Source organism: Syngnathus scovelli, chromosome 7, assembly GCF_024217435.2.
Source record: "Syngnathus scovelli strain Florida chromosome 7, RoL_Ssco_1.2, whole genome shotgun sequence".
In the NCBI taxonomy this organism is placed as follows: domain Eukaryota; kingdom Metazoa; phylum Chordata; class Actinopteri; order Syngnathiformes; family Syngnathidae; genus Syngnathus; species Syngnathus scovelli.
In genome coordinates this window covers 13,833,507-13,845,653 of record NC_090853.1, presented here as the reverse complement: position 1 = coordinate 13,845,653, position 12,147 = coordinate 13,833,507, and the positions used below count along the sequence as shown (strand labels likewise).

At 42.3% G+C, this 12,147-nt stretch overlaps 2 protein-coding genes across 7 annotated transcripts in view; one reads left to right on the top strand and one right to left on the bottom strand.

The window, feature by feature from the left end:
* The first annotated feature begins 195 nt into the window (after positions 1–195).
* On the top strand, positions 196–8,004 carry usf1 (upstream transcription factor 1). Of its 5 annotated transcripts, XM_049725921.1 has the most exons (12): positions 259–486; positions 1,489–1,550; positions 1,643–1,692; positions 2,115–2,221; positions 4,317–4,430; positions 4,776–4,929; positions 5,082–5,169; positions 5,241–5,299; positions 5,375–5,469; positions 5,569–5,697; positions 5,762–5,816; positions 6,439–8,004. In XM_049725921.1, the coding sequence occupies exons 2-11, from the start codon at positions 1,543–1,545 to the stop codon at positions 5,786–5,788; spliced, it is 831 nt and encodes a 276-aa protein (XP_049581878.1). In that variant the 5' UTR covers positions 259–486; positions 1,489–1,542; the 3' UTR covers positions 5,789–5,816; positions 6,439–8,004. The 5 variants fall into 5 exon arrangements, with proteins under 5 accessions (XP_049581874.1, XP_049581876.1, XP_049581878.1 ...); XM_049725917.1 differs by lacking the exons at positions 259–486; positions 5,762–5,816 and adding an exon at positions 196–252; XM_049725919.1 differs by lacking the exons at positions 259–486; positions 5,762–5,816 and adding an exon at positions 235–252 and having other exon boundaries at positions 1,643–1,713.
* A 914-nt stretch (positions 8,005–8,918) lies between these two features.
* The window catches only part of LOC125972197 (NACHT, LRR and PYD domains-containing protein 3), an 8,639-nt gene continuing 5,410 nt past the window's right edge, over positions 8,919–12,147 (bottom strand). For both annotated transcript variants that reach the window (XM_049725681.1, XM_068651442.1), the window contains 4 exons: positions 11,935–12,105; positions 11,656–11,826; positions 11,392–11,565; positions 8,919–10,920 (listed from right to left, as the gene is read on the bottom strand). In XM_049725681.1, the coding sequence (XP_049581638.1) occupies positions 10,812–10,920; positions 11,392–11,565; positions 11,656–11,826; positions 11,935–12,105 (625 nt within the window). In that variant the 3' untranslated portion in view covers positions 8,919–10,811. The remainder of the gene's footprint in view (positions 10,921–11,391; positions 11,566–11,655; positions 11,827–11,934; positions 12,106–12,147) is intronic.

The following is a 12,147-nucleotide window of genomic DNA, read 5'->3' as shown; positions in this document are numbered from 1 at the left end:
TTTTTTTTACATAAGAATTTGCCAAATAAGACAATATGCTAGCAAATCAACCGTCTCGACAGTAGTTTTCTTTTTTATTGAGGATAAGAGCTGCATAAAATGGATGGATCAAGATTATGTCCTGTACATTCATGTGATACGCGGTCGAAAAAAGGTAAACAGTGACGACTAATGACGGAATTTCCTGTTGCGCATGCGCGAAGTCGACATAAATGCTGTTGACAAATGTTGTGGGAGGGTCTAAACCTCGGCGTAAGTAGATCTTTGTTCGTCACGGTCAAATATACTTACCAAATTGTAGCTCCCTGTGCATAGCGTATTGTTTTAGAGCTAACTTTAGGTTGTTGGCATTAATCACTGGAACATGCATCTAATTAATGTCCATTAGATAAATCGCTTTTTTAAACATCTGCAAAGAACCGCTGGGCCCGAACATTGTAGACAACAGGAAGGATCTCGTCCAGCTAGCTAAAAGCGCAACTTCAGGTTGGGATCCAATAAAGTATTTACATTATTTGACCTAACCGTTGAAATTATTCAAATGAAATCCGAAATGTACAAAATAATACCATTACCATACCATAAATACCATTGCTAAATTGTCTTATATTTTACTGCGACTGTATTTTTTGTTAAATTACCTGCTGTAATTTTGAGCGCAGAAACTATCCGCTACCGACAATGGTAAAATTGTTCAGCTGAAAATACAGTGTAGCTGTGGAAGCTACCAAAGTCGCTTTAGAACATATTTCACACGCGCGCACACTCACACACGTACTCTCGCATTGGTTCTCAATCTTTTTTAAGCAATGTATTCCCTGCCATTTATTTCCCAGTCATGTACCCTAACTCGCGTAGTATAAGTATTTTTTTGCATAGGGGGGAACAGTGCTCTGTCATCAGTGTCTGATTTATTAAAGTTGGGAACTTCATTTGTATTGGTCTCTGGAACTGAAAATAATAACTTCATTGTAAATAAATGTTTATGGACATCACAATAATTGTCAAAATAAAGTGTTTGCCTTTGGGATCATAGAATACAACTATTCTCATATTAATTAAAAAAAAAAAAGCATCCATGCATCTATTATCTGAACCACTTATCACGAGGGTCGTGGATGCAATATAGCCTATCCCAGGTCAATTTGGGCACTAGGCAGGGGACACCCTGAACAGCAGAAGCTGCAAAAAATAAAAATCGTGAACAAATACAGACTGACATTACTGAGTGTCAACACTGAACATTGCATCGTTGCACTGAACTGAGTGTTAGTGCTGTGTGGCAGGGAGGCAGCAGATGTGATTGAGCTCTTTTTTTTTTTTTTTTTTGCATGGATGCTACTTTTAAAGTGCATTGTATTTTAAAATCTCACATACCCCCATTTGAGATCCACTGTCTTAACACGTGCACTGCCAGCTTGTTTCTTGAAGTTGTATTAGAAGTCAGCTCTGGCATTTCTGTCAAACTCATGAATGCGCTCTCCACAGTGTGGCTGTGGGAGCAAGTGAAGGCAGTCTCCTTGTCCAGGACTGTCGCCAGAAATGAAGAGGTGAGTGAGACCAAAAACAACAATAAAAAAAATAAACAGACTGTTGTGTGTGTTTAATTCAGTTAAAGGCAAGTATATGCATTCTTTTCCAGCCAACAAAAAAGCCCTGATACAGATGGGAGTACTACTGTTAACGAAGAAGGTGAGGCGGACACATTTTGAAGTATGAATACCTAAATTTTAATGATTATAGAGCTGGCTAATAGCTGGCTAATTCTTGTCATATTTTGGAATGTGTCAATTGCCCATTCAGTCATTCATCTTCCAAACCGGGGGTTACAGGCAGGCTGTAACCAATCCCATCAGTTGTTGGGCGGTCGCCAGTCATTCGCAGGGAATCAATTGTCCATATTGTTTTTAAACTCATTTGCTGCCAGCACAGTTAAAATGGATATATGACGTCTATAGCCGTCAATGGCAGTAAATGAGTTCATTCGACCCTACCACAATATAAGATTATTTGGGTATGGGGCATTGTGTGTTTAAATAATGTTCTGATTCTCATTTGCAAAACTTGTGTATAATAACAGTTGTGCTTGTGGTTATGTGCTCCCGCTGGCTCAGTGGCCACTGCAGAAGATCCAGCCGCTATTGCAGCCATTCAGTCTGCCTCCACATTCACGGATCAACCCATCAAATACTTATTCAAGACAGAAGGAGGTGTTGGACAAGTAAGAAGGAGTCTTGACTTAAACTTTCTTGGCAACCCGTCAGAATCAATGTTTGTTGTAATGTCTTGCAGTCTTGTTTTATATGTAAAGGTTAAGGTTTGCACAGTTTGGTTTGCACATCTGCCTCTCAGTTCTCTGGTTCAAGGTTTGAAGAACAGTTTTGGCCTTCCCGAGTACAATTTGAATGTCTTGCCTGTGTGTGTGTGTTTTTTTTAATTTTTTTTATTGGTTCGTTCAGCTTTGTCCCACATTAAAAAAGTGTGTTCAGTAAATTAGTTTAAATTGCCTCGTGATGTGAATAGGAGTGTACTCGGGGAGGCATGATGCAACCCTGCCATGACCCTTGATTGGATCAATTTTTGTAAATGTGGCAGTAAGATTTTTGGTAATTTTGGCCTTGAGAAGAAGAAAATATTTTGAAAACCTTGTGCTATAGTTGGCATATTCCGGTATTGCTGTAAGCGCATACTGTACCTATGTTGCTGCTGACGTCGCAATGATTACGTGGCACATAACAAAAATCCCTCAAAATGTCTCACAAGCCTGGACTTGTCATGTTAAGCCTTTTTAAGTCTGTAGAATTCTGCTTTTAAGTTATTTAAAAAATAAAAAAAAAAGTCAACGCCCTTACGCGCAACGATAAATGCATGCGACTTTGGGTAGATGTAGTGACTGACTGCCACCATGGTTTTGTCATCTTTTCGCTGATGTGTTTGTGAACTAGACATCTTATATCTTTGTTGCAAAATATTTAGTGTACCTACCAGTCTAATAGAAACATGTTTAAATGGAATCTCTTTTTTTGTGCTTTGCAATCAAATAGGTTCCTTGCAAACGTAATCAAAAGTGATGAATATTTAATATTGGAATCAACTTCTACCAAACTGTTCAAATCCGAGTTACAAACTTTAGTAGGTATCTACTGAGGAAGCATTCCCTACTGTATTAAGACACGTGTAAATATTTTTAAAAATATTTACTCGCAACAAGGGGATTCTCTATACCAGTGGTCCCCAACCTTTTTTACGCCATGGACTGGTTACTTGTCAGAAATATTTTCGCGGACCGGCCTTTATATGAATAAATAATACATTTATATAAATAAATAATACATTTATAATAAATATATAAATACGATGAAATAAAATGATACGACTGGCATAAAAACAAGTATAAATGACATAAAAATAAAACTCACCATTGCGTTGAATTAGTTTAATTAATTTAATTAATTTTCTCAGAGGCGGCTTGGTGGCGCACTGGGTAGCACGTCCGCCTCACAGTTAGGAGGGTGCGGGTTCGATTCCACCTCCGGCCCTCCCTGTGCGGAGTTTGCATGTTCTCCCCGAGCCCGCGTGGGTTTTCTCCGGGCACTCCGGTTTCCTCCCACATCCCAAAAACATGCTTGGTAGGCCGATTGATCACTCCAAATTGTCCCTAGGTGTGAGTGCGAGTGCGAATGGTTGTTTGTCTCTGTGTGCCCTGCGATTGGCTGGCAACCGGATCAGGGTGTCCCCCGCCTACTGCCCGACCCCCGTGGGGACTAAGCGGTTCAGAAAATGGATGGATGGATAATTTTCTTAGAAATGATCTGGTCCCATCTAGGCGTAATTGGAGACAATGACACCCGAAGTGGTTAAGGTTTGTCTTTTAATGCAGGATCAAGGCTTCATTGCCTTGTTAGCTAGTCTGTCGCCACATATGCAGAGTGGGCTTAGCGCATCAGAGTCACCTGTGGCAATAAATCCATATTTTATAAGTAGGACTCCAGAAATGTTCTTTTAAATGCAGCTTTCCTTTTCTTAGAAGTCGTAGCCTCTTCTTCTTCCGTCTCCTCATTGGGCTTTTTTCCCTTTCCAAAGAAGCCTTCCAAACATGCTCATATTTGCTTGCTTCTCGGGCTCGACTGAGGTGACATGTCACGTGACCGAGACGAGCGTCTTGACCTGAACCGACGGAATTAATTGGGAGAGAATCGCTTTGAACCACTTACTGATAACTAAATATCAGAGCTGCATTGTTTATGCGCCTCTTGTTTCCGTGTGTTATTTGTTTAGGGTTAATGCCACACTTGCCAATAATATGTTTTTTCTAGGTGACCTACAGAGTGATCCAGGTGTCCGACGGCCAGTTAGAGGGTCAAACAGATGGAGGGGCAGCAGTGAGTCTCGTCACCGGTTTCCCTGCAACCACACAGGCAGTCACACAGGTGAGCAAGCTCCATCCTATTCTTTGAAAAACATGCTTGACTAATATTGCTTGTGGCAGTGAACAGGTGGAATTCAGTTGACGAATATAAACGTCCACAGCAATGAATGAATTGATTTGCATTACTTAATTTTTTTTCCTTTTTTAAATTATTACCTTTTGAAACCGCAATGGTTGGCTTTGGTGGCTCCACTTTCTTTTCACAGATTAATTAGAAGCAGATCATGTTACATCAAACCACTGAGTACAGTCACTTTGTTTGTTCTGGAATTCAGTTCAATGCAGGTGATTTGACCGTTAGTGGGACAATTTCTTTGTGTTGTAATCAGTATTTCTTGGACACCAGGCTGTGTTCTCCCAGTCTGAAGGCCTTGAGGGAGATAGCACCACTGAGACACAGTACACGTATTACCCTGCCACCATTGCTGATGCCACAGCAGGGACCATGGTGACAACAGTGCAAGCCTCTGACACTCTTCTCAGCCAGACTACACCTACAGGTAACAAAATGCTGTGTGCCATCTGTACGTCAAAAACAAACAAAAAAGGCAATGAATTAACAGTTTCCATGTGTTACAAAATATAAAAGATTTGCAAAATGCAAAAATCAACCTGGTCGGTTGTACTTTGATTCTTATGATTTTTGTTACAGGGCAGCTCTATGTGATGATGTCACCCCAGGAGGTTTTGACAGGATCCAGTCAAAGGACAATCGCACCTCGCACTCAACCATACATAGCGTACTTACATTATTATTTAGCACAATTTAAGTATAATTACCCATTATCTTACCATATAGCATGTTTTCTAGAAAACAAGAAGCTCCACGGGGTTCCAGGGATGAAAAACGGCGTGCACAGCACAACGAAGGTTATTAGAGGTTTTAACTGACAATTCATACAAAAGAAGGAATCAGAGAAAACACGCTTGCATCTCTCACCACAGTTGAGCGCAGACGTCGGGACAAAATCAATAACTGGATTGTGCAGCTGTCGAAGACGATACCAGACTGCAACATTGATTATACTAAGACGGGACAGGTGAACTGGGCTTTGTTACATTCAGACATTTAAGCACTCTACTTTTAGTTTAGGTATCATGATTTCATGTTAAATCGTCATTCCTCCCATTTTGTTTAGAGCAAAGGGGGAATTTTGTCCAAAGCCTGTGATTACATCAAGGAACTCCGACAGAGCAATCTGAAGTTGGGGGAAGATCTCAGCGCACTTGATCGACTTAGGATTGACAATCAGCTTCTCCGACAAGAGGTATGTTGGTGTGAGAGCAAGACAGTCGAACAATTTAAAATCTAAACTTTTTCTGGAAAAATAGGACTCGAAACTTGAAGGCACCATGTGAAAAGGCACGCCAGCATTTCTAGTGTGATGTGAGTCTGCTATATATGTAACACAGCTCATGCTAAAAAATGGCACCACATTAAAATCTTGAGTGTTTTAATTTACCAATGGGGATAGTTTCTTAATTTACAATGCTCATAAAACTTGGGTTTATTCAGCTTTGTGTTAATGCTTACAGAATAAGAAAGGAAAGAGAGCAGAAGTGTCAATAGGTTTGAGACTGGCAAACGTCTGCCGTATTGTGAGCAGATTCTCATCTGGGTTCAAAGATAATTGTGATTGATGTTTACTGATAAACATAAAATGAATGATAACCATGAAAGAAATGACAAAAAGCATTATGGAAATTACTGCAACATCATTAATTGTTCACATTACACTACGACGATTGATGAACAAACAGAATGTACCAGGCAAGACGTGGGTTTGGTAACCGGCTCTTTATTTCACAAAACAAGACCTCAACATATGTGTGTGTGCCCCATGCAAGCGCCCTGGATCGCTCCCCCGTCATTTTAGTTTTGACTGATTTACAGAGTATTCTCCATTACTATTAATCCAAACATTTTTCTTCTGTTCAATTCATATAAAGTGACAAATCCACCAAGTGGAGCCTGGTTTGCTATTGACATCTCTTTTTTTTTTTCTCAGGTAGAAGACTGGAAATCCAAGAATCAGATCCTAAGGAATGTGCTACGTCAGCATGGCATTGTGGGATCATCCAGTGCGGACCCACAGTAAAAAGCCTTTGAGGAGCAGCTTTTGAAGACAACTCGCACACGGGCCAAAACAGTACTTGAAATGCTTTGACTGAGACATGTGAGGCTTGTCAAGTGTGCATGATACATAAGGAAATAATTGAATATTGTCCTAAATATTCAACCCGCTGTCCGAAAATGACACATTTAATGTTTTTAAGGTTTGAAAAGTACTTATTTTATTCATCATCATATTTCAATTATCAGGCTCCTGCAGAACGTGAGGATGAACTGATCATTTGAATCAGGTGTGTTTAACGAGGGAAACTTGGAAAACATGTAGGAATGCGGCCCCGAGGACTGGAGTTTGAGACCCCTGTTTTATGCCAAACGCATAGCATTTAAAAGCGATGAACTGGTCACTGAATACTTTCCTCTTATAGCTATTAGTTCCAGTCACTGTAGAACGCTCCAAGTGATGACCAGTTTAAGGCTTTTTCACACTGCACTTGGCAACACGGCGTCGAAAAACGTATTTATTGTGACTGAATGTCGCATCGCACAAGGTGGGTGGGTGCCTGCTGATGTAACCCCAATGCCCTTCTGAAATTGAAAAATCAAAGCCTGGCATAATGATATCCATGTGGTAACAGCAGTACATCAGCAGGAAAAGCCTCGTTGTTTTTTTCTAGTACGGTACACAAGCACCGGACAAGCGTGCAGTAGTTCTTGCGCACTACCCCATTGTGAAGAAGAAACCAAGTGCAGCGTGAAAAGGCCAAAATGCGACATTTACATTATGTTCCCGTGGCGACAGTGACGGTTTATATGGCAATATGGAAGGTTGCAATTTGTTTGATACGCCACATGGCAGGGGAGTTGAATTTCAATCAGCCTTGTTCATAAATATTCTCCAAAGTTTTCCATGTGTCTTCTGTAGAAAACCTGAGCAGAATGTAAAAGATGTGAGACCTTCATCAGAATGTGAAAACCATGAGGATAGGGGATATCCGGGACTGCCATCTGTGTTAGACAGCGGGCTGAACTGCTGTGCGGCATTTGGACTCTTAGACTTGGCAACTTCTTCTACCGATGGCCCGTCGTGGTTGCTGTGCTCAGCTGCGAGAAAACTTGATGGAGGAAAAAATGGACACAATTCCATGCTCTCCTGTGTTTCAGGCAAATCCAGCTGCACTTGATGCTGAGAACATAGTGAAAACGTAGTATAACTTCTTATTGCTCCTGTTTTCTTAATTTGCGTGGTTTACTGTCTCCAACTATTGTACATTTGTATTTTATCCATAGTTTATATTCCCTTTTGCTTTGTATTAATATTTGTATTAATCTTTTCCCATGCCATTTTATCTAGCCTCACCTTGGATTTTAAGTACATTGTAACAATGTAACAGAAAACATATATCTGAGGGCAGTTAAATCTTGATCATGTAGGTGGGCAACAAATAATGTGTACTGTTATGTTACTTTAACTTTTGTGCATTAAAGTTGCTTTCTAAATCAATTCCACATCCAGTACTATATTTAGAATATTTCTTTTGTAGATGTGGTGGCGGAAGGTAAAGAACTTTACTCGTAGACTTGTATTAGAGGCGTGAGATAGGGTGAGATATTGTTAAAAATCTTTGTACCCTGTTTGGAATCTTAAGTTTCATTAAAGTTATAATTTCCAACCCAAAGAAGTGGAATTGTTGGAGCAGGGCTGCATAAAATGCCACAGATCAAGCCAATACATGACTTGGGGATGGCTTTAGTCACTCCCTCAAACATTTTACAATGATTAACTATGTAACTTATATTTGCATAAAAAGCATAAAAGGGGTGCTCAAACGTTTTCAGCTTACGAGCTACTTTTAAAATGACCAAGTCACAGAGATCTACCTACTTCAAATAAATAAATAAATAATATAGTGTATTTTTGTAACGCACTTAGAAAATGACATTGTGAGAAAAAAAAGTCCAACTCCCATTCCGTATAAAAGTGATACGTTTTTGGCTTCTTATTTGGTCCAGCAACCCCACTCATTTTTGATGGTCATAAACTTTATTTTGTTTAAAAGAAAAAAGCGAGTGCGTGCGTTGATAAGCTTATAAACGTTGGCGGTTTGTGTGTGCGCGGCCGTTAAACTTGCTGCGGTGAGGGGTTGCAGTCACTGTCTATTACGCATGTGCGGTTCACTGTGATTGCTTCCCAACAGGCCTACCTGTATGTCAATCAAGCGATGGGATGGATTCTCGCATACAGCATTTTTTTTATTTATTTATTTTTTTTAAACGTCATGCGATCGACCAGTAGTAGCTTAGCGATCGACTGGTCGATCGCGATCGACGTATTGAGCACCCCTGCATTATAAGATAGGAAAGATCCCTGGCTGGTAACGAAGTGCAGCACTGACCAAATCCCCTTTTCCAACCAAGCCTTGTCAAACAATGATTTGTATTTAACGGTAATGTATCTGTTGTTCCAAATTGGCTTATGATGTGGGGTGACGTTATGATTGTACAAGTCTCCAAAATAAAATGGCCTATAGGTGAAACTCTGATAAGTTTAAACATTTGAACATCGAAATCACACAGCGTGACGGCTTTGGGATAGAAAGAGAGCTTTTGAGACTTGTTGATGCAAGTCGGGAGAGAAACGGCTCCAAACAATTAGAAATTGTCATCGTCGTGTAAACTGGGCGGTCGTGGAATATAGTCCTGTGGTGGTTTAGCTACATTGACATATTGCTGTTCTGTCACTTAATGAGCACAGGTGCGCCACAGTTTGAGAAGTTCCACTGGGAAAATGCAAATGAGCTTTCGATGAGAGATCGAAATTACGTTTCTCACTATCCCAGGGTGACAAGACAGAGTTCACAACGCACATATAAGTAAACAACACAGGAAAAATAACACAAGAAGTCAACATCAATGAACAATAAGCGTGATAGCACGCTAGCCGCTCCCGATGCACAGCAGAGTCCGGTAAGATGACAGTCAACCAGGCCACTGTGAACACGAGCACACAGCAGGCACGCACTGTCCGGTTCGTGGATCCTATCAGGCGAACGCAACCCATCTTGTCGCGAACGAACGTACGCCAGGAGAATGGAAGGCTGGGCGAGCTGGGTTGGCCGCAAGCCTGGCCTGACGTCTCCGCGCTGGCCCCTCTTCTGCTGCTTCGCAGACCCACTGCCGACGCATCCCAACAATGCTCCAGGACAGAGCAGTCCGAGCTCACGGCACAGTCCAACCGGGGGAGGAAGAGCAGGCCAGTCCGGCGTCGCTCCATGACGAAGCAGTCCGAGCGCCCTTAATCTCTCCGCACCAAAGTCCAGAACGCCATAAAACCCACTTCTGCCGATGTTGAGCAGAACATGCCCGCCGCACTAGTAGCACGACGTATCACACGAGACGAACACACACAAAACTGCCGGACAAACACTCAGTAAACACTCACAAAACACCGAACGGGACAGAGAGTGGCCGCTGCGTGTGCACGCGCCGCCATCTTGAACCATTATTTTTATTTGTTTTCTGGCTTTCAGCCCAAATATTCAACAGCAAAGTTGCTCGCCGATTGCAGTCACTTTTTTTTTCATCTCGAGGCACAATGTTGGAAACTGTGCAGATATGGCGGCGCTGGAACCTATCCCAGCGGTCATCGGGCAGTAGCCGGGGGACACCCTGAACCGGTTGCCAGCCAATCGCAAGGCCCACCGAGATGAACAACCATCCGCACTCGCACGCACACCTAGGGGCAATTTGGAGTGCTCAATCGGCCTACCAAGCATGTTTTTGAGGAAATCGGAGTGCCCGGAGAAAACCCACGCAGGCAGAGGGAGAACATGCAAATGCCACACCGGAGGTGGAATCAAACCCGCACCCTCCGAACTGTGAGGCGGACGTGCTAACCAGTGCACTACCGAGCCGCCTCATCCATTCATCATCCTGACAATTTGTCATTTTATACGGAATTATGTGAACTTTTAGGTGAGACAATAACTCTTAGTCGGGACGTGAAAGGCTCGCATTTATCAATTTCATTAATTTTTGCCTATTTTCTGTGCCAAGCATTTACGAGAGAGGGAGAGATACTTATTATGCATTTGTTTATTCTTTTCACATTCCATTCACTCTTTAGCACTGCCCTAGTGCTTTTTTTTTAAATGTATAAAAATGGAAAAAGATGAGGGAAAATACATATATTTTCTATTTTAGGGTGTATTCAGACCAGAAAAGTGCTTTAGTTAGTTATAATCTAACCCTGGTACATTTAAAGAGGACCAAACAAAGTGAAAATGACATGAAAAACTAATTGGTTAGAATCTAACCATATCTTTTCATTGTCAGGCAAAACATTTCCCTCTGTCCAGAACATTCACCAATGATCCAAGGCTGGCATCTAGCGTAAGGCACATATGGCATCACAGCAAACCTAGACAAAACATAAGATATAATCAAGTATTCAGCATTCTTAGACGCCCTTGGCAGTGTCCATAATCTAGAAAAACATCAGGCATGCATTGAACAGTTCATTAAGGGTCATTCAGGAAATATACCCAAAAATATTTGTTATTTCAAAGTGCACAAAAAAATACATATCAGATCATGAAGTTATTATAAAAACATTTCTCATTACCACTTACTCCATCACATATCAAAAAATGTCTAGTTATGTCTTCTTTATTGATTTAGTGTGCAGGTGTAATTATATGCTTAAAATGTTTATTTTATTGATTTAATGTGTGAATGTAGTAATTGTATGCTCATGTACTTTATTCAGTGAGGTGTGAGCATATCTGTTTTTGTAGCTAGACGGGACGTTTTGGAACACATTTTCTTCAACGTACAAGTGTCGCTGGTCGTTTCAGACGAGCAAGCGCCCTGGAAGATGTTTGGAACCTACCTGACTGTTTTCAGACTGCAGCAAGGATCCATTTGGACCTCCGTCAAGGCCTGCTTTCCTTTCTTTCCATAATCATTGTTATTCAGGTCCAGCTCTTGGAGGTGGAAGGGGTTGGACCGGAGAGCCTTGGCCAGTGAGAAGCATCCTCGTGTGGTGATCATGCAGGACCTGAGCCTGCCGCAAAGGGAAACACGGGTGGGCGAAGCCCAAGGTTCTTGGGTCGGCTGGCCTACTGGCACTTGACGGGATGGAGGAGAGACTTACCCGAGGACTTGCAAGGTACACTGCGGTTTTGCTAGTCCGCCGGTGAGGGCCTCCAGCCCGTCGTTGCACAAGAGGTTGTAGCTGAGATCCAGATCCCTAAGGTTGCAGGGCGAGCTTAGAACGGAGGCCAGCACCTCGCAGCTTTTCTTGCTCAGGTTGCAGCGCGAGAGCCTGAGAAGACAAGAGGACGGCTGACACGGGCGGGCCAAGCCCAAGGTTCTTCACCCAGCTGGCCGGCTGGCCTTCTGGCGCACGACGGGGGTGGGGGGAGAGCCTTACCCGAGGACTTGCAAGGGACACTGCGGCTTTGCCAGTCCGGCGGCGAGTGCCTCCAGCCCATCGTCGTACAAGTCGTTGTAGCTGAGATCCAGATGCCTCAGGTTGCGAGGCAAGCCTAGAACGGAGGCCAGCATCTCGCAGCTTTTCTTGCTCAGTTTGCAGCCGTCGAGCCTGAGTAGACAAGAGGGCGGTTGACACAGGCAGGCCAAGCCC